The 21,995-nt window shown below is 50.2% G+C and overlaps 1 protein-coding gene and 1 non-coding gene across 14 annotated transcripts in view; one reads left to right on the top strand and one right to left on the bottom strand.

The window, feature by feature from the left end:
- The first annotated feature begins 1,404 nt into the window (after positions 1–1,404).
- The window catches only part of ASAP3 (ArfGAP with SH3 domain, ankyrin repeat and PH domain 3), a 50,299-nt gene continuing 29,708 nt past the window's right edge, over positions 1,405–21,995 (top strand). For 6 of the 13 annotated variants that reach the window (XR_015137381.1, XR_015137378.1, XR_015137372.1 and 3 more), the window contains exon 1: positions 1,575–1,830. Coding sequence is in view for 6 of the 13 variants with exons in the window: in XM_086327880.1 (XP_086184006.1) it covers positions 1,702–1,830 (129 nt within the window). In the remaining 7 variants the exon portion in view is untranslated. Of the gene's footprint in view, positions 1,448–1,564; positions 1,831–21,995 lie in introns of those variants that run through there. The other 7 variants (XM_086327918.1, XM_086327909.1, XM_086327869.1 and 4 more) reach the window with 5 other exon arrangements.
- On the bottom strand, positions 20,454–20,560 carry LOC147377368 (U6 spliceosomal RNA). Its single transcript, XR_015154021.1, has one exon. It is a non-coding gene; the product is annotated as a U6 spliceosomal RNA (small nuclear RNA).

The raw sequence follows: 21,995 nt of genomic DNA, 5'->3' as shown, positions 1-21,995 counted from the left end.
AAACCTAAGTGGATTTTTATCCTGAACACCATCCCTCATCCACCCAAACATATTCGTCCTTTCCCAAGAGGCAGAGTTTAGTGGGTGCGAAGGAATGGTAGTCTTGAGCCTGGTCGGGATGGTGAGTGGGTGAAAGGCAGGAGATTGAGCCCAGAAAGAATGAAGGTGTGGGTGAGAGGGCTGGGTAAGGGGTGGTGGGGAACCAGTTCCTGAGCGCCTATTGTGTGAGGCTCCCTCCTCCCCAAATCACAACTAAGTGGCATTAGACTTCCCATTCTACAGAGAACGAAACTGAGGTTCCAAGAATGGACGTACTTTTCCTTAAATCACAGCTAGCTAGGTCACGAAGACACACAGACCCCGGAGGCACGGTCCACGGTTAGGGACGGAGCCAAGGGGCGGGTGTGGGCGGTCCTGGCCGAGCAGAGGCACAGAGACTGGTGTGCCGGGCAAGGGAGGGGTGGGGCTATCCGGGGCGCAGGCAGGGCATCGAGAGCCCTCCGATCCCGGGCTCGAGAGAGAGATGACGGGCCGGGTGGGGGATAAGGCTGAAGGGTGATATCGTGAGGGCTGGGAACCAACAGACAGGAGAGGAAGACACAGGGTGCATTCAGGAGGGGTGCGGAGATGGGGCCCCGGGCTTTGGGAGCGAGGCTAAGTTCAGAGGCCCGACAAAGGGGCGGAGCCCTAGACGCGCCGAGAACGAGGCCGGGCGGAGGAGCTTTAAGGGAGGCCGAAGGACCCGGCAGAGAGGCAGGGAGAGGGGACGCGGAGCCCTCTGGGGGGCCAAGGGCGGGGACGCGAGCCAGGGGCGGGGTTCTCAGGAGCAAGGAGGCCAGGGGGCGGGGTCGATGGACCGGGGGCGGGGCAATGAGCCAGGGGCGGGGCTCTTAGGGGCCGGGAGGCCAGGGGGCGGGGTCGATGGGCCGGGGGTGGGGCAGTGAGCCAGGGGCGGGGCTCTTAGGAGCCGGGAGGCCAGGGGGCGGGGTCGACGGGTCGGGGGCGGGGCAGTGAGCCAGGGGCGGGGTTCTCAGAAGCCGGGAGGCCAGGGGGAGGGCCGATGGGCCGGAGGCGGGGCAGTGAGCCAGGGGCAGGGCTCTTAGGAGCCGGGAGGCCAGGGGGCGGGGTCGATGGGCCGGGGGTGGGGCAGTGAGCCAGGGGCGGGGTTCTCAGGAGCCAGGAGGCCAGGGGGAGGGCCGATGGGCCGGAGGCGGGGCAGTGAGCCAGGGCTGGGGCTCTCAAGAGCCGGGAGGTCAGGGGCGGGGCCTATGGACCAGGGGCGGGGCAGTGAGCCAGGGGCTGAGCTCTCGGGAGCCGCGAGGCCAGGGGCGGGGCCGATGGGCCGGGGGCGGGGCAGCAAGCCAGGGGCGGGGTTCTCAGGGGCCAGGAGGCCAGGGGCGGGGCCTAGGAGCCCGGCGAGGGCCGCGGCCGGGCGGTCCCGGCTAAGGTGCGGAGACAGGCTGGAAGGCCGTGGGCGGGGCTGAGAAGCGGGCGGGGTGGGAAAGGTCTGGGCTCCCGGGACGCGAAGGGGAACGCGGCTGTGCCGGGCGAAGGGGGCGGGGCGGGGCGGCACGGAGGGGGCGGGGCGCGCCGAGTCCCGGACGGCTCTCGCGGCTTGCGGAGAGGCCAGCCCCGCGCAGTGCAGCAAGCGCCCCCCGGGCCCCATTCCGACAGCCCCGGCGCCCACACCTCGCGCCCGCCATGCCCGAGCAGCTCAGCGTCGCCGAGTTCCTGGCCGTCACGGCAGAGGACCTCAGCTCCCCGGCCGGGGCTGCCGCCTTCGCCGCCAAGATGCCCCGGTGCCGCGGGGCAGCCCTGGCGCGGGAGGAGGTGAGAGGAGGGCCGCGGTAGGAGGGGTCTGGGGTCCTGGCAGGGCCTTTCCTTGACCTTCACAGGCGTGACCCGAGCAGTGATGGTCCTTACCGCGCCCCAGAAACCTGCCCCTTCTCTAAATCTTTGAGAACCGAGTGCATCTCTAACATCTGCGTCCTCCCCGTCGAGTGCCTGGGGCTGGGGCCGGGGGGCGAGGAACCATTTGCGGCGCCTCGCAGTCACCTCGACGACAGACTTACCAGGTCGAGGGACATACCCGCAGTGTTCTTGATGACCTGCAGCCCGGTCGCTTGCGGGTTTGCTCAGCGCCTCACTGCATCTGTTTGGGTTTTCATCTTTGGAGCCCCACAAGTTCGGCTCCTAAGTCACTCCCTTTCTGGAAAGTCTACCTTCCCGCCACAGTCCGGAACGAAACTTCTCCCTGGGAACAGGGAGGCCCCCTCTCCCGCAGACTGCTGGTTCTGAGATTTGGCTGGTGTGTGAATGAATGCGGAGGAGAAGGCGCCAGGAGCTGGGGTTCACCTTGGCCAGGCTGTTCAGGAGTTTACAGTCTCCTCTCCCCTCCCCTCTCCTCTTTGTCTTTTCCAGCATTGCCGTCCCAGGCCTTTCCTTTGGCCTTTGCAGGCTGCCCCACCCCATTCCCCTGCTCAGAGGAGTTCGTTCGTTTTCTCCAGACCCACCGCACTTTCCTGGGCCTCCTCTGCCGGAATATTCTAGGGCAGACACCCTGAGGCTTTGGGCCAAAGGAGAATACTGTGTTTTTGCAGCTCCCTTTCAGAAGATGCCCTTAATTTAGGTGGCGTTTTGGATCTCAGAAGTGGCTCTCCCCTTCCATCCTTCACCCTGAGAATATTGAGCACCTACTGTGTAGCAGATAAAAAGATTAGTAGTCCTCATACTCTGGGCCAATGTCTTGGGGAATCTCTCCTCTTCCTCCTCTCCCCTGCAGTCTGAACCCTCATCCTAGAGTAGTGATAATAGAGGACTGTGGAAAGATCATCCTCTTTGGGGAGCGTGGTGGACCTGCGTTCAAATTCTGGCTCTGCAGTTTGCCAGCTGTGTGAGCTTGGGCATGTGACCTGATCTGTTTGTGTCCGCACTTTTGGCATCTGTAAAATGGGGATAATAATGTTTGCCTCACAGGACTGTGGTATTATATGAGGCCACGTAGGTAACGCATGCATTTTGATTAATGAAATGATTATAGGGTTAATTGACAGACCTCTTTAGACGGGGATGGGTCTCTTTTTGTCCTCATGTCTTTCACAGTTCAGTTCAGTTCAGTCTCAGTGGTGTCTGACTCTTTACAACCCCTTGGACTGCAGCACGCCAGGCTTCCCTGTCCATCACCAACTCCCAGAGCTTACTCAAACTCATGTCCATTGAGTTGGTGATGCCATCCAAGCATCTCATCCTCTGTTGTCCCCAGCCTAGCCTAATGCTTTGCTATATATAGTGGAGGAGGGGCAGTACCTGTTTGAAGCAGCGATGACCTTTGGCTTCTTTCCTTGAGCAGAACCAGTAGCATGGAACCTAACACCTGTGAATGTAGGATGTATTTTACTGGAGGCTTACAGGGAAACTGCCCAGAACCTCCTCCTGAGGAGAGAGAGCCTCCAGAGGATTGTCTTCATTTTGTGACCTGGAAGAGGTCAGTGTGATCAGCATCCTTAGGGCTTTCACAGTTCATACTCCTCTTGGGGTTGTTCATTAAAATGTTAAATCAGAGCAGGATCTGGAGAAAGGGCTGTACTATGAACCTTTCTCCAGGGACAGAAATGCCCATTTATGCCCGTGCATCTGGCCTTGCCCAGCTCCGCGTGGGTAAGCACTTGTGTGTGCCTGGGGGAGGGAGTCCTGAGAATGGATCTGGAGGCCACCGCAGGCTCCTATCAGGACTCTGCCTTGGCTCCAGTGTAGGCCTGACAAAACTCAAATTTTTGCCTTTGAGACTTTAGTTTGGTGCATGCAAGGGTTCATTTTTGCAACAGAAAGGTTTCTGACATCCAAATTCAGCTTTTCTCTTCAGCATGTCAGTGCCTCAAAAGTTAGACTCTGACCTTTGGACTTTTCTGAGGTTTCCTGTTTGGCTTTGCGTTTGTGTTTATATTTACATGCAGTTTGATGCTGGCATTTCCCCAGTCTCAGTTCTGGGCATGACTGACCCCCAGGCTTGAAGTTCCATTTGGCTGAATCCAAATTTGACCGATTCTCAAAGCAAGTCCTCCAGCTGGTTTCCTGGGAATCACTAAGGGCTCTGCCCTGGGACTTGCAGTCTTTTTTTGCTGTCCTGCTAAGAAGCATCCTGGGTAGGTTACAGGAAACAAGAATATCAATGCTGAGAAGCGCTTGAAGGTCGAGATCACCTAGGAACTCCCATTTAAGATGCGGAGGGGACACATGTATACCTATGGCTGATTCTTGTCAATGTTTGACAGAAAACAACAACATTCTGTAAAACAATTATCCTTCAATTAAAAAATAAATAAATTAAGATTAAAAAAATAATAACTCTGAAAAAAAAAATATGGGGAAACTGATATCCAGAGAGTACTATAGACTTGTCTAAGCACCCACAGCTAGGGAGTGGAAGAATCAGCATTTCCACCCAAATGTTCTAACCCTTGGTCCTATTCGCTTTCCTTCTAAAGTCCCTATGTAATTTCTCTGAACCTCAGTTATTTACCCTTAAGATGGGTCTAATAATCCTTCCTTGCTTGCCTCTCTGGGTTGGTAAAGGTTTTTGTTTTTAATTTAAAACTGTTCATAAGGGAGTATTAAAACAGATACTCATTCTATCAACCACCTTCTTCCTGTCCTGGGCCATTGTTACATTGATATTCACAGTAATACAGGTGAAAAGGGACCTAGGGAGATTAAGGCAGTTGCCCTGTGTCACAGAGTGGATCTGTCTGACTTTAAGGCTGTTCTGTGTCAGTTCTCCATACTATTTCTCTGCTAGGCACCAAGAACATAAAGATGCTGCTCAGGTTTGCCGACTGATAAGTGGAACCCCAGGAGTCTATCCAGAGTACACAGAGAAAGATATGGTTAGTGCCATAAGAGACCAGTGGAGCAAGGCAGGGAGAGAGACTGATGTAGTCAGGGACAGCTTCCTGGAGGAGGTGACACTTCCAGATGAGCTTGGAAGGATGGAAGAACTCTACTAAGTGGAGAGGACAAGTGAATGAATATGGAAACAGATGGGAAGAAAGCAATTCAGGAACCAAGTAGGCCACTATGACTTGTAGTGGGTCACTAAGTTTCACTGTGACAATGCCAAGACTTTATGCTATGTCATGTGTGTTAAACTACCAATGAACTTACAGTGGGTCTTGGATGAATCAGTCCACCACAAATGTGCTTGTGTTTTGTATATGTTTTTGGAAATGTAATGAAGTTTTCATTGAACAAAAGACATACTGATTTTTAATTTAAAACTTTAAAGACAACAGAAAAGGCTACAGTCACCTCTGACCATGTCTCATGATTCCTGTCCTCTCTCCAGAGGTAACTGCTATGTAAATGTGCGTGCTTCCCAGTATCTGTCCTCAGAAAATGTGTTCTCAGTAAAGGGGTGGTGGTGAAGAGGGATATTTACCTAAATCAGTATCATGTCTTATAATGCATAGTTTTAAGTTTCCTTGGAGTCAAATCAATCTTTTCCTTTGTAACTTTAGCGTTTTTGAATCTAATTTTAGAAAGGGTTTCATTCTTAATTCTCAGTATTCTTGTGAATTCTACATTCTGCTTTGTCATGTGTCGATACTTGTTTTACCCAAATAATAACATTTTTGTTTTTAAAAAAATGGTAAAAATGATGTAATCTTAGAGATATTTTTTGTTTGCAAGAACCAGAAAGCCTCTTAAGTTTATGTTGAAGGTAACTTGTTTTAAGGAATTAGAGGTGCCTTGTGGTACTGAGCATCAGTAGACCTTACCCAGGCCTCACCAAGGCCCCACTTGAGGCTGAAAAGTCGTCAGGAACAAAAGTAGCTGCTTCATCCTTCCCATCGCCTCCGGCCTCTGTTTCTTTCTGCACCTCTGAGCAGTGCTTTTGCTCACTCGTCACCCAGGCCCCCAGGGGCATCACACAGTCTTCTGGGAGGCCAGGCATCGTTAGCCTCCACCTTCACATGACCTCACTGGTCCAGCTTCTAAAGGGAACCAAGCCAGTCTTGTGTCCCACTTCCAAGTTCCTGGTAGGTTGGTGGCCCCGCCCACCAACTCTCTTGACTGGTTCCAGAAGCTGGGTCTCCACCCCTGGTTTCATCAGCAGAGGTCATGAAGGGATAGACCCAGGCAGGGAAACCCAGCCACAGAGACCTACACTGTGGGAGGAGACATTTCTCAGAGAAGAGGAGCAGGACCTGGAAAGTCCCCACCCAAACCCTACTTGTCCATGGCAATCCATTTGGCACAATTTAGAAGGCAATGGCACCCCACTCCAGTACTCTTGCCTGGAAAATTCCATGAATAGAGGAGCCTGGTAGGCTGTAGTCCATGGGGTCGGGTTGCTAAGAGTTGGACACGACCGAGCGACTTCCCTTTCACTTTTCACTTTCACGCATTGGAGAAGGAAATGGCAACCCACTCCAATGTTCTTGCCTGGAGAATTCCAGGGACGGGGGAGCCTGGTGGGCTGCCGTCTATGGGGTCGCAGGCTCCAGGGAGAGGCGCTGTGTTCATCCTGTTTTGTGCCTCTGGTTATCCAGGTGAAGAGGAACCCCAGTTTGGAAAACTGAGCCGTAGTACAATTAAAAAGATGGCGAGCTGAGGCTTGCAGCATGACTTGGAGGGTCTTGAGTGTCATTTAGGCATTTGGGCTTTTTGCTGGACAGTAGAGACAAGTGGACCAATCATGTTGTCTAAGGATTGGATGAGGTTGTCCCTGCCGAGGGACACAGTGGCCAACATGGTGCAGGGAAACTGCTCCATGCCAGGCCCCACATTAGGCCCTGGGTAGACACATTGCTCATTAAAAGAGACACAGTCTCTGCTCTGCTGAGCTTATAGTCTTCTGGGAAAGACAGACAGTAAACAGGTCAGTAATTGCACATGTCATGAATGTCATGGAGGCTCATCCTCCCTGTCTAGGCCTGCCCTGAGGTTTGGTTCTGGGTCCTCATCTCTGCAGGCAATCTCATCCATGCGCATGGGTTCAGTCTTCTGTCTTCAGGTGACTCACATAAGTGTACCTTTAGCCCAGACCCTCATGTCCAGCTGCTCACATGGCTGTTTCCCTTTCACTTGGTCAGTGTGTCCAAAGCCACGTCACAACTTCTGCCCCAGGCTAGCCTTTCCAGTTTTCCCTTTCGGAGAAAGGTCCTTCCCTCTCTTCTGTTACACAAGCCAGAAGCTCCATGTCCCTCAGCACCAAAGGTCATCGGTGTTAGCTTCTAAGCATCTCTGTCCACTTCTCTCCATCGCGCCCCTGGTCCACGTCACTGTCGCCTCTCCCCTGGAATGCCACGCTGCTCTCCTAACTTGTCTTCCCACTTTACTCTGGCTCTGCTGTCCCTCACAGCCCTGTGTCACTGTCTTTGGCAGCATACACCCTAGATACATTTTACATTTCTTTGCATAATTACTTGGTTAAAATCTGATTTTTCACTAGATTTCGACTTCCGTGAGACAAGAACCTCCCTCACCACTGGATCCCTAGTGTTGACCGTAGCACCATAGTAGGAGCTCAGAAAATATCCGTGGAATAACAATGAAAAGAAGAAACCTGAAAAGGAGCATTACTAGAGAATGATGGGGTGAGGGTGCTCTAGTTGGAGGGAACACCTTAGGGAACATCTGAGTTAGTAAAGAGCCTAAAGTGTTTGTGACACTGAAAGAAGGCCAGAGGAACAGAAGCATAGCCTGGCAAATGGAAGAGCCACCCCAGATGAGTTTGGGAAGCAAGGGCCAGATGATCTTCAAGGTTGTAGGTCCTGGGGCAAGTCTGGATTTTATTTATTTTGCAGGCAAGCAACATGACCCAATTTATATTTTTTATTTATTTCTTTTTAATATTTGCTTCTTTTAATATCTGTTTATTTATTTGACTGCCCTGGGTCTTAGTTGCAGCATGTGAGCTCTTAGTTGCTGCATGTGGGATCTAGTTCCCTGACCAGGGATTGAACCAGGGCCCTCCTGCATTGGGAGCCAGGAGTCTTAGCCACTGAACCACCAGGGAAGTCCCCCTCAACTTGTATTTTAGAAAGATCGTTATCAGCTGCTGCATGGAGACTGGATTGGAGGAGTCAGGAGAAGACCCAGGGAGGCTGTTGGCAGTTGGCAGTTGTTCATGGAAGAGCCGATGGTGGTTGTGGGGAGAAGTGGTTGGGGCTGTGGTTGGTGGAGAAGTGGGCAGATTCTAGAAGGATTTTATAAGTAGTGACAGCAGGATTTGTTGATGGAATGCATGTGGGGAGTGGTCAAGAATGGTTCCCAGATTCCTAACAGAAGAATGCCATTGCCCCTTCCTAGGAAGAGAAATCTGAGACAGGAACAGGTTTGGAGGATAGTCAAGAATTCTGTTTTTACATCTTATAGGTTTTTGAAGCATTCAAGTGGAGAAGTCAAAAAGACATTTAGATATATTTATTTGAAGGTCAAAGGACTAGGCAGGAGATACACATCTGAGAGTTGTCAGCACTGAGATGGGCTTCCCTAGTAGCTCAGATGGTAAACAGAAGACCTGGGTTTGATCCCTGAGTCGGGAAGATCCCCCGGAGAAGGAAATGGCAACCCACTCCAGTATCCTTGCCTGAAAAATTCCATGGACAAAGGAGCCTGGTGGGCTATCATCCATGGGGTTGCAAAGAATTGGACATGACTGAGTGACTAACATACACACACAGCATTGAGATAATGGGTTTCAAACTTGGATCTGTGTAAGCATCACCTGGCATCATTCCCAGAGAGTCCTACTGAATAGCTGTTTCTTACTTAGCCTTCTTATTGCAAGTAACAGAAACCAACCTGAGCTGATTTAAACAGAAAAGAAGTTCACTGAAAGGGAATATTCAGTAGTTCACAGGATTTCTGGGAAGCTGGAGAACTGGGGCAAGGCAGCAGACGGGATCCCAGCCAAGCCACTCTACTGAGCCAGTTTGGCGAGGACGCTGCTGACATGCATTAAATGCCGCAGCTTGTACCACTGCTGTGCTCTGGGGACTGGGTACCTTCGCTGTTGCTGTTGTTATTCAGTCACTCAGTCGTGTCAGACTCTTCGCGACCCTAGAGACTGCACTATGCGATGCTTCCCTGTCCTTCACTATCTCCCGGAGTTTGCTCAAACTCATGGCCGTTGAGTCAGTGATGCCATCCAACCATCTCATCTTCTGTCACCCCCTTCTCCTCCTGCCCTCAATCTTTCCCAGTATCAGGGTCTTTTCCAATGAGTTGGCTCTTCAAATCAGGTGGCCAAAGTATTGGAGCTTCAGCTTCAGCATCAGTCCTTCCAATGAATATTCAGGGTTGACTTCCTTTCGGATTGACTGGCTTGATCTCCTTGCTGTCCAATTTTGCCATCAGTATCAGAATGATCTTCCACTTTCTCTGCTCCTGATTCAGTCTGCATTGAGTGCCTCTGATTGGCCAAGCCTAGCTCCTGCATTCCTGTACCCTAGCTTCAAGGGAGTCTGGAAATCATGAATTTGGTCTTGGCAGCTTTTGTAGAAGGCAAGCTCTGCTGAGGCTTGCGTAGCAAGTAATTTCCCAGGTGTAGGAAAGAGGTTTAGATACCAGTCTGCAGAAATGAGAAATGTCCTTGGCAGGTTCACCAGCCTGCAGGAGAATGTCTGGGAATCTGCTCTTAATCAGCACCCCAAGGAGATGCTCATGTAGGTGGTCTATGAACTACATAATGCATTTAGTGCATTTAATGCATTTAGTGCATTTAGTGCTTAAAGAAGTGGGAGTAGGTAAGATCACCCAGGGAGAGGAATGAAGACAGTCTGGGCTCAAGCTCTGGGGAGCTCCAGGTCTGACAGGTTAGGATGGGAAGAATAGTTAATAAGGGAGCTAGAGGAGCTGCCAGGGAGGAAGGAAGGAAATCAAGAGAGTACAGTGCCTCAGAAGCCAGGGGGAGGAATGTTTCGATGAAGGAGCAATGCTCAGCTCTGTCAGATGTCCAGAGGTCAAATAAGAAAACGATAGAGACATGACTCCTAATGTTGGCAGCTTGGAGGTCATTGGTGACCTTAAGAACCTTAAGTGCTATTTTAAGGTCACCTTAAGTGACCTTAGTGCTGTTTTCCCCTCCACACCAATTTTCCTGAGAAGGGAAGTAGAGACATGGATGCAGACCAGGGACCTGGGCCAAGAGGGTTTTCCAGGCCACACTTAGAACCCAGCTCCGTCTGAGCCCAGCCTCTTCCCACTCCAGGCTGTCTCTGCACAAGGACACAGGGTCCTTCTGGAGTGTCAGCCTCAAGCCCAGTCTCGCAAAGTCTCCTTGCCTCCCCAAATTTCAGTCTTTGGGCCCAATTTCCTTGCTTGGTATTCAGCTGTTTCTGGCCACCAAGGTGACACAGGCAGGTTTGGGGACAGAAACTGGGGTTTTAGGTCAGAGTAGAAGGGCAATGCTTTCTGCAAAATCAATTTGGTAGTATAGTCCTCAGATATCTTTGCCAGAAGATTCCTTTGATAGGCTCAGAGTATATGCAGCAGTGAAGCCCACAGGGGCACGGTGAGTTCCCCAGACTCTGGGGCAGGGCTTTGGGCCCCCTTTGTCCTGGGAACTTTGGGAGTGGGCCTCACCGTGAAGGTACAGGAGGCTAAGCTGGGAACAGCTGCTAAAGGTTTTCTTTTTTAAAAATTATTTTATTTTTTTGGCTGCACTGCATGGCATGTGAGATCTTAGTTCACCAAGTGGGGATCAAACCAGCACCCCTTGGTTTGGAAGCACAGTGTGTTAACCCCTGGACTGCCAGAGAAGTCCCTGCTAAAGGTTTTCTAACTGGGCTTGGTTTTGACTTTGAGCTTTCAAGAACTTCAGATGCTGTTGGCTCCACCCAGACCTACAGATCAGAATCTCCCAGCGGTGAGACTTGGGCAAGGGAACAGTCAGAAGTTCCCCAGGCAACTCTGATGAGCAGTCAGAGTGAAAACTATTATGGTGCTCACTTAAGGTTTGTTATTCGTTAAACACTATTTATTGAACATCTGCTGTGTACGAAGGTAAAATGGTAGTCTCTGAAGGCATGGAGATGGCAAGGTACCCACCTGGGAGGGAGAAGAACTCATGCCCGTGGAAGGATGACTGACAGCCCGCAGCATAAAGAGGTGTGGCTGAGATCAAAGGAGCGAGTCCTGTAACTGAAGTCAAGCAGACTTGGGTTTGAATTCTCATGGGTTATGTGACCTCAGGCACATGACTTGAATTGTCTGAACCTCAGTTTCCCTATCTGCAAATCAGGATGATGATAACTGTCTTACGGGGTTTTTTTGAGGGGATTACATATAAAGCCTCTAGCATCTACCTGGCACATAACAGATACTTAATTTTTTTTTAATTTCTTTTACTGAAAACGCAAGTATCCCTGCTTATAGAATAGTTAAGTAGATTAGTAGCCACAGAGAAAAGGAGAAGATCATTGCAATAGGGATGAGGTAATTACTGTGAGTAAGCACTAAAATTGTGTAGTTCTGGCACCGGAGCAAAATGAGAAATCTTGTGTACCTTGCAGATGTCCGGGAATGAGTAGCTGAGCCTGATTCTGGATGAGACGGGTTGTCCCCTCAGCTCTGCCCTTTGCTCTTTCCCATCCATTTCTTTCCACATCAAACATTTGTTGAGAGCCGTCTCCATTCTCAGTCCTGGCTGCACATTATAATCCCCTGGGTTGCTTTTAGGTCGTTTTTGTTTTTTTTTTTTTAATAGAGATAAAATTCATATGACACAAAATACACCATTTTAATCATTCTAAAATGTACTGTTCAGCAGTCTTTATTCACAGGGTTGTGCAATAATTGCCACTGTCTAATTCTAGAACATTTCCATCAGGCCAAAAAAGAAATACTGTGCTCATTAGAAGTCACTCCCCACTATGACTCCCTCCAGCCTCTGGCAACTTTCAGTCTCTATGGATTTGCCTATTCCAAACACTTCACGTCAGTGGAATCCTACAGTATATGGACTTTTGTATCTGGCTTCTCTCAGTTAGCTTACTGTTTCAAGGTTCTTCCATACCCACCAGGCAACGTTATAAGCATTTCTCACGTACATATTAACTCTGGTAATCCCCATCAGAGGCACAGAGAGATGAAATAGCCCAGGAAGCAGAATTGCCAAAGCACATACAGGATGTGCATGCAAGATTTGCAGCATACTTACAGTAAGAAGTATTCACTGATTATATGGAATTCTAATGTAACTGCATGTCCTGTATTTATTTTTGATACATTTGGCAACTCTGCTAGCAGTAAGTGGCCAAGCCAGTTATTTGGACCTGAGCAGTTCAAAGCACGTGGGAGTGCCTCACCTCTCACTCCCCCGGGGACTCTGACTTAACAGGATATTAAGTCTGAAGTGAGGCTCTGGCTCCCTTATTTTTTTAAGTACTCCAGGTCTTTCCCCTGATAGCCTGGGGTTGTGTCTCAGGCCCTGGGAATGCGGAGATGTCTGCTTTCGTCTTCCATGCCTCTTCTTCCTGGCTGTCATGCAGCCCTCCTTGTGTGCCTGACACTGGGCTGAGTGCTTAAATGCCTGATGGGATTCAGCCTTATGAGCTAAGTACTATTTTTATCAAACAGATAGGGACATGGAGGCTCAGAGAAACTGAGTCACTTGCCCCAGGTCACACAGCTAAGAGAATTAGAACTAGAATTTGGACCTCAGAACAGTGTGATGTCCTGAGTTCTTAACCCCTGTTGCCTTTTCTCTGTTCCCATAGGGCCCTGCTAGTATTCATTTAGTCATTCATTCATTCCACGAAGGTTTACTGCTGCTCATGTGCCAGGCCCTGTGCTGGGTGCTGTGGATATGAAAGCAAATGAGGCCATCCCTGCCCTCCCCTTGTAATTAATTGATTTTTAAAAAATTCTGGCGGCCCTGGGTCTTCACTGCAGCGCGCAGGCTTCTCATCACAGAGCAGTCTCTAGAGCGGCTGTTTAGTGGTTGCAGCAAATAGGCACTCTAGTTGTGGCATCCTTAGTAGCTCCAGGCGTGTGGGATCTTAGTTCCCTGACACCAGGATCAAACCCCGGTGCTCCCCCCACCCCAACCATCCCCCACCCGCTGCTGGCAAATTCTTATCCTTACCCTTTTAGTGTTTTCAGTGCCCGTAGAGAGTCAGAAGTGGTAAGTAAGGGCCATGATTGCTCTGACAGAAGCCTGTGGTGGGCCTGGGGTGGCATAAAGTCAGTTCTGTTGTGGTGGGGGACAATGACCTGTAAGCTGAGTGGGGAAGGATGGAGTGTTTGCTAGGCAGCATGGCGAAAGGTCTAGCAGCTGGAAACAGCCAGAGCTGGGGAAGACCAGGGTTCAGGGGGTTCGTGGTGACCGTCAGGTGGGGGCAGGGGAGGATTCACCCAGGCCCACAAGAGACCCCAGAGGATGGGAGGCATGGGGCCCCTGCTGCCCTGTCCCGGGGACAGGCTGCGTTCTCCTCAGGGTTGGGTGGAATTCAGGGCTCAGAGCCAGAGGTCAGATGGGATCTACAGCGATCCTCGGGCAGAGTTCCTGCTATCTTAGCTCATCTCTGCCGAGCAGTCTCCCGAGGAAAATCCCAGCCAGGAAACTTGGGGTTTGTGGAGGGCTCAGTGCACACAGAGGGTGCGGCTCCCTTCCTGCAACCCCTCTCCCCCCCCCAACCCCGCTTCCCATCCCACCACCCTGCAAGGGGCAGCTCGTGAGGCTGAGTTGGCAGGGCTGGCCAGGTGCCCGGGCTGGGGAGACGGCTTCAGGGGCCCGACCGTGGGGGCACACGGCCAGCCACAGTCTCCAGCAGCGCAGGAAGGAAAACAGCGAGAGACTGAGGGACCCTGAAATAATAAATGTCGGAGCTGGCAGGAGCCTTCCATGTCGCCGCCCAGCCCCTTGTTCCAGACAAGGAGTCGGCCCAGGGAGGGAAGGAGACTGACTGCTCGAGGTCACAGCGGGGGCCGGGGCAGACCTGGGACTGGCAGTGGAGCCCCTCCTCCGGACTGTCCCAGCCCGGGTGCTCGGGTGCTGGGGATGGGGGCTTATCCAGATGAAAACCATTTGGAGACATTTGCTCCTGCTGGTGGGGCTTCCCAGGTGGCGCTAGTGGTAAAAAAATAAAAACTCATCTGCCAATGAAGGAGATGTAAGAGACACAGGTTCGATCCTTGGGCTGGGAAGATCCCCTGGAGGAGGGCATGGCAACCCATTCCAGTGTTCTTCCTGGAGAATCCCATGGACAGAGGAGCCTGGCAAGATACAGTCCATAAGGTTGCAAAGAGTCAGACAAGACCAAAGCTGACTTAGCACGCATGCATGCTCGTGCTGGTGGCCAAGCTTGGCGAAGCCTTACCGAAGATGCTTAACTCAGCTCTGAGTCCTGGAGCTTTGACCAGGAAGGGTCATGTCTGCAGGTGGGGAAACTGAGGTACAGACGGAGGGAGGAATTTGCTCAGAGGGATACAGAGGGGCTGATGGCAGAATTGAGCCTAAAATTCAGTGCCCCCCCTCCTTTCCCTCAAAATGTTTCTGCATCACTTCCAAAGATGCCTGACATCCGCCGTTAGAAAAACCACGACCTAATTTATTAATATTCTTTACAGCCATCCTTACAGAGCTGAGTGGAGCTCAGAGAGGGGTGCAAGTGAGAGAAGGCTCTGGAGCAGAGGGCACTACTTACATGACTCTGAGCCAGTTGCCTCGCTTCCCCCAGCCTCGGTTTCCTCATCTGTAAAATGGGGAGTATATTAACTACCTCACAGGAATAAACAAGGAAACAGAAATAAACCAGCATTCCGTAAGTGGGGGTGGTGGCTGGATTCATGTAAGTAGATCCCCCGGGAGCTTGGAGCCCAAGTGTTTCCTGTTGGTGATCTGCTTTGGGCCGGGCTGGGCTGTGCTCTCCCATCACCTAGTCAAGCCTGAGGTTCAAGGTTGCACCCCTTTTCTCCCGCTTGGGCCTGGGTCTGCAGATGTGTCCCTGAGTCAGTCTTTCTACCACAATAATTTTTGTTTTGGCTGAGTCGTGCGGCTTGCAAGATCTTAGTTCCCTGACCAGGGGTTGAACCCATGACCTCTGCAGTGGTAGCACAGAGTCCTAACCACTGAACCACAAGGAAGTCCCATCTACCACGAGAATTTATCGGGTCACTCTTCTCTTGTTCAGAACTCTGCAGAACCTCCCCATCACTCGTGGGCTAAAACCTAGAGGTTTGGGTTAAACGCATGGATTCTGAAGCCCGATACCCTAGGCCTGAGTCCAGTCACACCACTTACCAGCTATGTGAGCTGGACAAATGCCATAACTTCCCCGGGCCTCAGGTTCCTTATCTGTAAAAGTTTCTGGGGATGTTGACAGGATTGTGTGAAATAATGCAGAATCTGTCACGTTCTTAGAAGAAGCCTGGCACATGGCAGTGATGTAAAACCATCCCCTGGCTTCTCACTAGGAACATGGGCTCCCAGTGGGTCACGCAAGGTCCCGCTTAGCCTGAGGCCTCACTACTCGCCACTTCCCCACCCAGCCTGGTGGGTGCCTGCCACATAAGTTCCAGGCAGTTCCCCAAATGTGCTGACGCTTCAACCCAGGGACTTTGCCAAGGCGCCTCTCCCCTCTTTTTTTTTTTTTAATGAAGTAATTGGGCTGTGCCGGTTCTTCCTTGAGGCACAGGGGACCTTCGATCTTCATTGCACCATGTGAGATCTTTAGTTGTAGCCTGTGGGATCTAGTTCCCTGACCAGGGATCAAACCCAGGCCCCCTGCACTCGCAGTACGGAGTCTTAGCCACTGGACCACCAGGAAGTCCCCTCTCCCCTCTTAGAATGGTCTTCCCGTCCTGCTTTTCTCCACCAGTGTCTCCTCATCTTTCCAAGGCTCTGGTGAAGGCTTCATCCCAGGGTAGGGTGGGCACTCCTGTGCCCCCCTCCCCCCAACAGGCATCTCTTCTGCTCCAGCCTCGTCCAGGCCGCCTCAGCCCTTGGCTGAGCACATTCTTGTCTACGTTTGGCCTGACCTCCTCTCCCCAGCACTTGCACAGTCAGGCAGAGCACAGCTGGACGCTCAGTATGTGTGGACAAGCCCCTACTGTATACTGGTGACTCTGTTGGAGACCTTACCCCAGCCCCTGCCTCGGCCCCACTGGGCAGAGAGGGGCAGCCTTCAGATTTGAGGTCCCAGAGTAGATGCTGTTCAGGGAGTAGAACTGAGCTGGGATTGCCTGGAGGTGGGATGCTATTTGAATACTTCCCAGTCCCACCCTTGCCCCTCCTTGCTGGCCACCCATGAAGGGCCCTGTGGGGCTCCCTGCCTTTCTCTGGATCTGCTGGTTGGGCAGGTGGGTGAGCAAAAGCAAACTTAGAGCATGATACGAACAGGACAGCTCACATTTGCAAGGGCTACAAACTTAGCCAGTCTTTATGATCCAAATCCCAATGGAAAGTAGCTGAAGCAGGAGTTACTATCATTCCCATTAAAAAAAAAAACTATTAATTTATTTAATTGACTGTGTCAGATCATGTGGGATCCTTCATTGCTTGGACTCTCTAGTTATGGCACACAGGCTCCAGTTTGGGTCCCAGGTCGGTCTCTGCCACTTTCTGGCTGTGAGCTCAGGCAACTTTCTTCACTTCTCTGAGCCCCACTGACATCAGCCAGATGGGAATAAAAGCAATACCTGCCTTATCGGGATGTTGTGAGTCTTAAAGGGTGGATGTCAAATTGCTTTTCAAACTGTAAAGCCCTGTGCAAGTTTTGGATTTATTCTTTTCTTAGTTTGTTTGCATTTCCAGTGAGAGCTGGGGCCAGAAACTCACCTGAGCTTTTGTTTTGCAGTCTGTAAAATGAGGAGATAATGTTAGATTATCTCCCATATTCTGTGATTTTGTCTCACAAGGGACGACATCATGGTCCAAAGCAAAGGTAGAAAATGGTTTTCATCTCCTGTGCCAATTATAGTTTGATAGGTAGAGGCTACCTGAAGAACTGCCTTAACAGAATGATGAAACAAAGCCAGTCAGTGGGGAAAATACTGTGGTGGATTAATCATGGCTCCAGCGGTCATGAAATCCCACAGAAGAGGTGCCTGTGCCCTGTACTATAATAGTCCAAAGGAATGAATGTCCAATGGTGAAATTTAATCTGCAGCTCCCAAGGCCTTAGCTTTAGCAGCTCTGCCCCCTGGATTGGGTCGCCATGGTTACCGCAGCTGGTTCTGAGAAACCACAGGCCTGAAGAATGGCTCCTATTGATGAATCCTGACCCAGGAAGGGGGCATGCAGAAGGCCCTTCCAAGCAGGGAAGCTGGGCATGGCCCTAGTGCTGCCGTCTGTGGTCTCTTGCTGCAGTGAGGGAGAGCACAGTGTGTGTGGGGGGTGTGTGTGGGGGGTGTGTGTGTTTATGTCTGGGGTGGGGTGGGGAGCAACATGGAGCTGTATCACCAACTGGAATTCAGACTTTGTCCAAGCCCAGCCAGGCAAGGCTGCCCGAAGGACTCCGGTTGATTTTCTAAGTTCAGACTTGTCCCCGGTACTCTGAGTTTCGCCTCCCTTTGCCCAGTGCCTGCCCAGACTCTTGCGTGAACTCTTAGCTTTGAGAGAAATCTAAATGGCGATCCCTGCTGATCCAAAATCTGAACCACACTCTTCTACCACCCGAAGTCCCTGAATACTTCAAGCTTACACCTTCCAGGGTAGCTTATTCTTCCTTAGGAACTTCTTCCTCTGTTTGAGCTGATGTCTGTTTCTGTCTCTCTAACTTCTACCTGTCAGTCCAGGGAATCCTCTTCAGGGCCAACTTCAACCAATCTGTTTTCTCTCTAGTAGGACAGCCCTTGGAGAAGGCAATGGCACCCCACTCCAGTACTCTTGCCTGGAAAATCCCATGGACGGAGGAGCCTGGTAGGCTGCAGTCCACGGGGTCTCGAAGAGTCGGACACGACTGAGCGACTTCACTTTCAGTTTTCATTTTCATGCATTGCAGAAAGAAATGGCAGCCCACTCCAGTGTTCTTGCCTGGAGAATCCCAGGGACGGGGGAGCCTGGTGGGCTGCCGTCTATGGGGTCGCACAGAGTCGGACACGACTGAAGCGACAGCAGCAGCAGCAGGACAGCCCTTGGAGTATTTGCAGTGGGGGTCCAGCCGCTATTGTCAACTTCCTTTTCTTTGGACAGGTCTCCCTCTGTCGCTCCCTCCTCCCCTCCTGTGTTGAGGGGATGTTGAGGGGATATGATAAAGATGCTTGAGCTGAGATTCAGGCTCAAAGGCAGATCCAGCTCCAGGATCAAAGGAGCCGAGTCTCGGTGGGGCTGCTTGCTCGTATTGATAGAACATTGGCCCTGGGCTTGGCCAGACCTGGGTTTAAATTATGACTCTGCTGCTCTGCAGTGTTACGTGACCCGGACAAACCTGGACATGCTCCTTCCCCTGGCATTTTCATCTACAAAATGCAGATGGTGATGCCTACCTCAAAGGGTGGCAGGAAGAGTGACAAGTGAGAGCCTGGTCCAGAAGGCTTCCTCAGGCACTCAGGACGTGTAACACCTTGCACTCTGGCTGCCCAGTGGCAGAGGTTGCACTGTGGTCCCTCGGCACTGTGGTTCCCACATCTTGCTGAGCAGGCTCATGGGTCGAGGGGAAGTATCTTCAATTAGCTCAAGGAAAGCTGAGAAATCCTCAATCAAATTCAGTTTCATTTTGAAATGGATGATATTATTATCAATCAAATAATAGTATTCTAAGCATTTTACCTATGTATGTTCATTCCATTTCCCCAATAACCCTAGGTAGTAAAAACTATTATCATCCTCATTTCATAAATAGGGAAATTGAGGCACAGAGAGGTCACATAGCAAATATCTAAATGGAGCTAGAATTCAAGACCGGGTAGTTTGGGGCCAGCCTCATGATTTTGCCATGATGATTTACTGCATCTCTGAAAGGGTAGAATTAAACCGGTGATCCCCAAACTTTAGCATGTGTCTGAATCACCTGGAGGGCTTGTTGAAACACAAATTGCTGGACTCCACCTCCAGATTTTCTGATTCAGCTGAAGAATTTGCATTTCTAACAGGTTCTCAGGTGATGTGATGCTGCTGACCCCACTTGAGAATCACTGACTTGGGGATTAAATAGACCCCCTTGAGTCCAGAGGCTAATTTTTGTTTTTTTTTCCTAACCTATCCAATCACAGGAATGAGGAAGGAGGGCTGACCTCATACAGAGGCAGAAAACAAACCACTGTAAAAATCATACTCATATTTTCCAACTGCCTCAAGCCTTGGCACATGCTGTTATGTCTGCAGTCTCATCTGAGCCTTACAGTAACTCTGTGAGTGAAGTGGAGAGTGGATTTTTTTCCCCATGTGATATGATCTTTCTCCTGTTTTAAAGAAGGGGGGATGTGGCTGGGCTAGTGTCACCCAGAGAGACAGTCTCCAGGAGACTGGGGCTAGAATCTCAGCTTGTGACTCATCATACCCTGGTAGCCTTGTTACAGGAGTTCAGAAACCTCTGTGCCTTTCTCCAAATCCCATCCCATTCCTAGGCTATGATCAGAACTTCCTCCTTAAAAATGGGCTTCCCAGCTGGTAAAGAATCCACCTGCCAATGCAGCAGATGCAAGAAATGTGGGTTCGATCCCTGGGTGGGAAAGATCCCCTGGAATAGGAAATGGCAACCCGCGCCAGTATTCTTGCCTGGGAAATCCCATGGACAGAGGAGCCTGGCGGGCTACACTCCAAGGAGTCACAAAGAGACATAACTGATCATACACATGCATGACAGAGGTCACGCTTCCCTTCTTTTTTGTTTTCTTTTATTAATTCTTTTTTCTTTATTTCTTTGAGCAGTTTTAGGCTCACAGCAGAACTGAGTGGAAAGTTTAGAGAGTTCCCACATACCTCCTGGCCCTACACATGCACAGCCTCCCCCGCTATCATCACCATCCCACACTAGCATGGAACATCTGTTATAATCGGTGGACCTGCACTCACACACCATCATCACCCAAAGTCCACAGTTTGCATTAAGGTTCTCTCGGTGGTGAACATTCTGTGGGTTTTGACAGCTGTACAGTGAGATGTGTCCACTATCGTAGCATCAGGCAGAATGGTTTCACTGCGTAAAACTCCTTTGTGCTCTACCCACTCGTCTCTCCCTCCCTCCAACCCCTGGCAACTGCTGACTTTTTACAGTTTCCATAGTTTTGGGTCTTCCAGAAAGTCATATACTTGGAATCATATAGTATATAGCCTTTTTAGATGGGCTTCTTTCCTTTTAAGTTTCCTTCATGTCTTTTGTGGCTTGATAGCTTTATTTTTTTTTTTTATGTTTTCTTGACTTTTTATTGTTCTATTTTCAATTTTCTTGACTCATGTACAAATGGTAGCATTTCCATTTTTTTTCCTTTTTAAAAAAATTATTTATTTTAATTGGAGGATAATTACTTTACAATATGGTGATGGTTTTTGCCATGCACCAACATGAAAAAATATGGAACACCTCACAAATTTGCGTGTCTTCCTTGCGCAGGGGCCATGCTAATCTTCTCTGTATTGTTCCAATTTTAGTGCATATGCTGCCGAAGCGAGCACGATAGTTCATTTCTTTTCAGCGCTAAATAATAGTCCACTGTCTTCCAAGTTTTGACAGTGATGAATACAGTTGCTATAGACATCCACGTGCAAGTCTTTAAGTGGAAATAAGTTTAACTCATTTGAGTAAACACCAAGGAGAGCTGTTGCTGGATCATATGGTAAATGTCTGTCTGGTTTTGTAGGAAACTGAAACTGTCTTCCAAAGTGGCTGTGCCATTTTGGGTTCCTACCAGCAATGTGTGAGCGTTCCTGTGGCTCCACTTCCTTGCCAGCATTTGGTGTTGTCAGTGTGTTGGGTTCTGGTCATTCTAATAGGTGTGTAGTCATCCCTTCCTTTTAAAAAATACTTGCTGAAAGCTAACTAATGAAATATCCGTTACATACCATTGGTCAGAACTCTGTCACGTGACCACATTTCGCGGCAAGGTAGGCTGGGAAATGTAGTCTTTATTGTGACTGGCCAAGTGGCCATTTGAAAAATCAGGGTTCTAATTGCTAAAGGAAGAAAAGAGAATGGGTTGAGAGCCAACCAGTAGTGTCTGCCCTACTGCAGGGAAGACAGACCCTCTTAAACTAATTTGAGCTGTCAAGGGAATTTGTTGGGTAGATATGGGGGTATTTCATGGAGGCCCAAGGACAGGAAGTATGGAAGGGCCTCTGAGAGTGAAGGACCTGGAAAGTTGTTGGAAACCAGGGCAGCTCTTTTCTTGTGCCTCTCTATGGCAGGGTGGGTCTTATTTGCTTCTTTCTACACATCTACTTTGTTCTTTTCCCTTTGCCTATGGTAGGGAAGGTGTCCCAGCTTAAACACTTCCAGTCAATTAGCTAGCTTTCCAGAAAATGAAAAAGTGAAAGTGAAGTCGCTCAGTCGTGTCCGATTCTTTTGACCCCATGGACTGTAGCCTACCAGGCTCCTCCATCTGTGGGATTTTCCAGGCAAGAATACTGGAGTGGGTTGCCATTTCCTTCTCCAGGAGATCTTCCTGACCCAGGGATTGAACCCTGGTCTCCCACATTATAGGCAGACTCTTTACCATCTGAGCCACCAGGGAAGTTCAAGCTTTCCAGAGCTGATTCCAAATTTCTTGGAAAGAGAATCTGATTGGCCTGGCTTGGGCCAGGTGTCCACCTTGGTCCAGTCAGCTATGACAAGGACAAACAAGGCAGCAAGGGCCCACCTGTAAAGAGGTTGTCAGACAATATGTGTCAGGGGATAGGAGGACTCCCCAAAGAGTAGCTAGAGCATGGACATAGACCGCTCAGGTCTGTGTCCCAGGGCTTTGTAAACCATCACTCATTTAGATAAACAGTTACTGAGCGCCTTCTGTGTGCTTGGCACACAGATCTGCCTTCTAGGGAGTTTTCTAAATCTGTCTGGAATTTGTTCACATCTTTGTTGTTGTTCAGTCAGTAAGTGGCACCTGACTCTTTG

The sequence above is a fragment of the Bos grunniens genome, chromosome 2 (assembly GCF_055505025.1).
Source record: "Bos grunniens cultivar Pamir isolate PY7600 chromosome 2, Bosgru_T2T1.0, whole genome shotgun sequence".
Classification (NCBI taxonomy): domain Eukaryota; kingdom Metazoa; phylum Chordata; class Mammalia; order Artiodactyla; family Bovidae; genus Bos; species Bos grunniens.
Note: the sequence above shows the minus strand (reverse complement) of the source record. Positions and strands in the feature narration are given on the sequence as shown.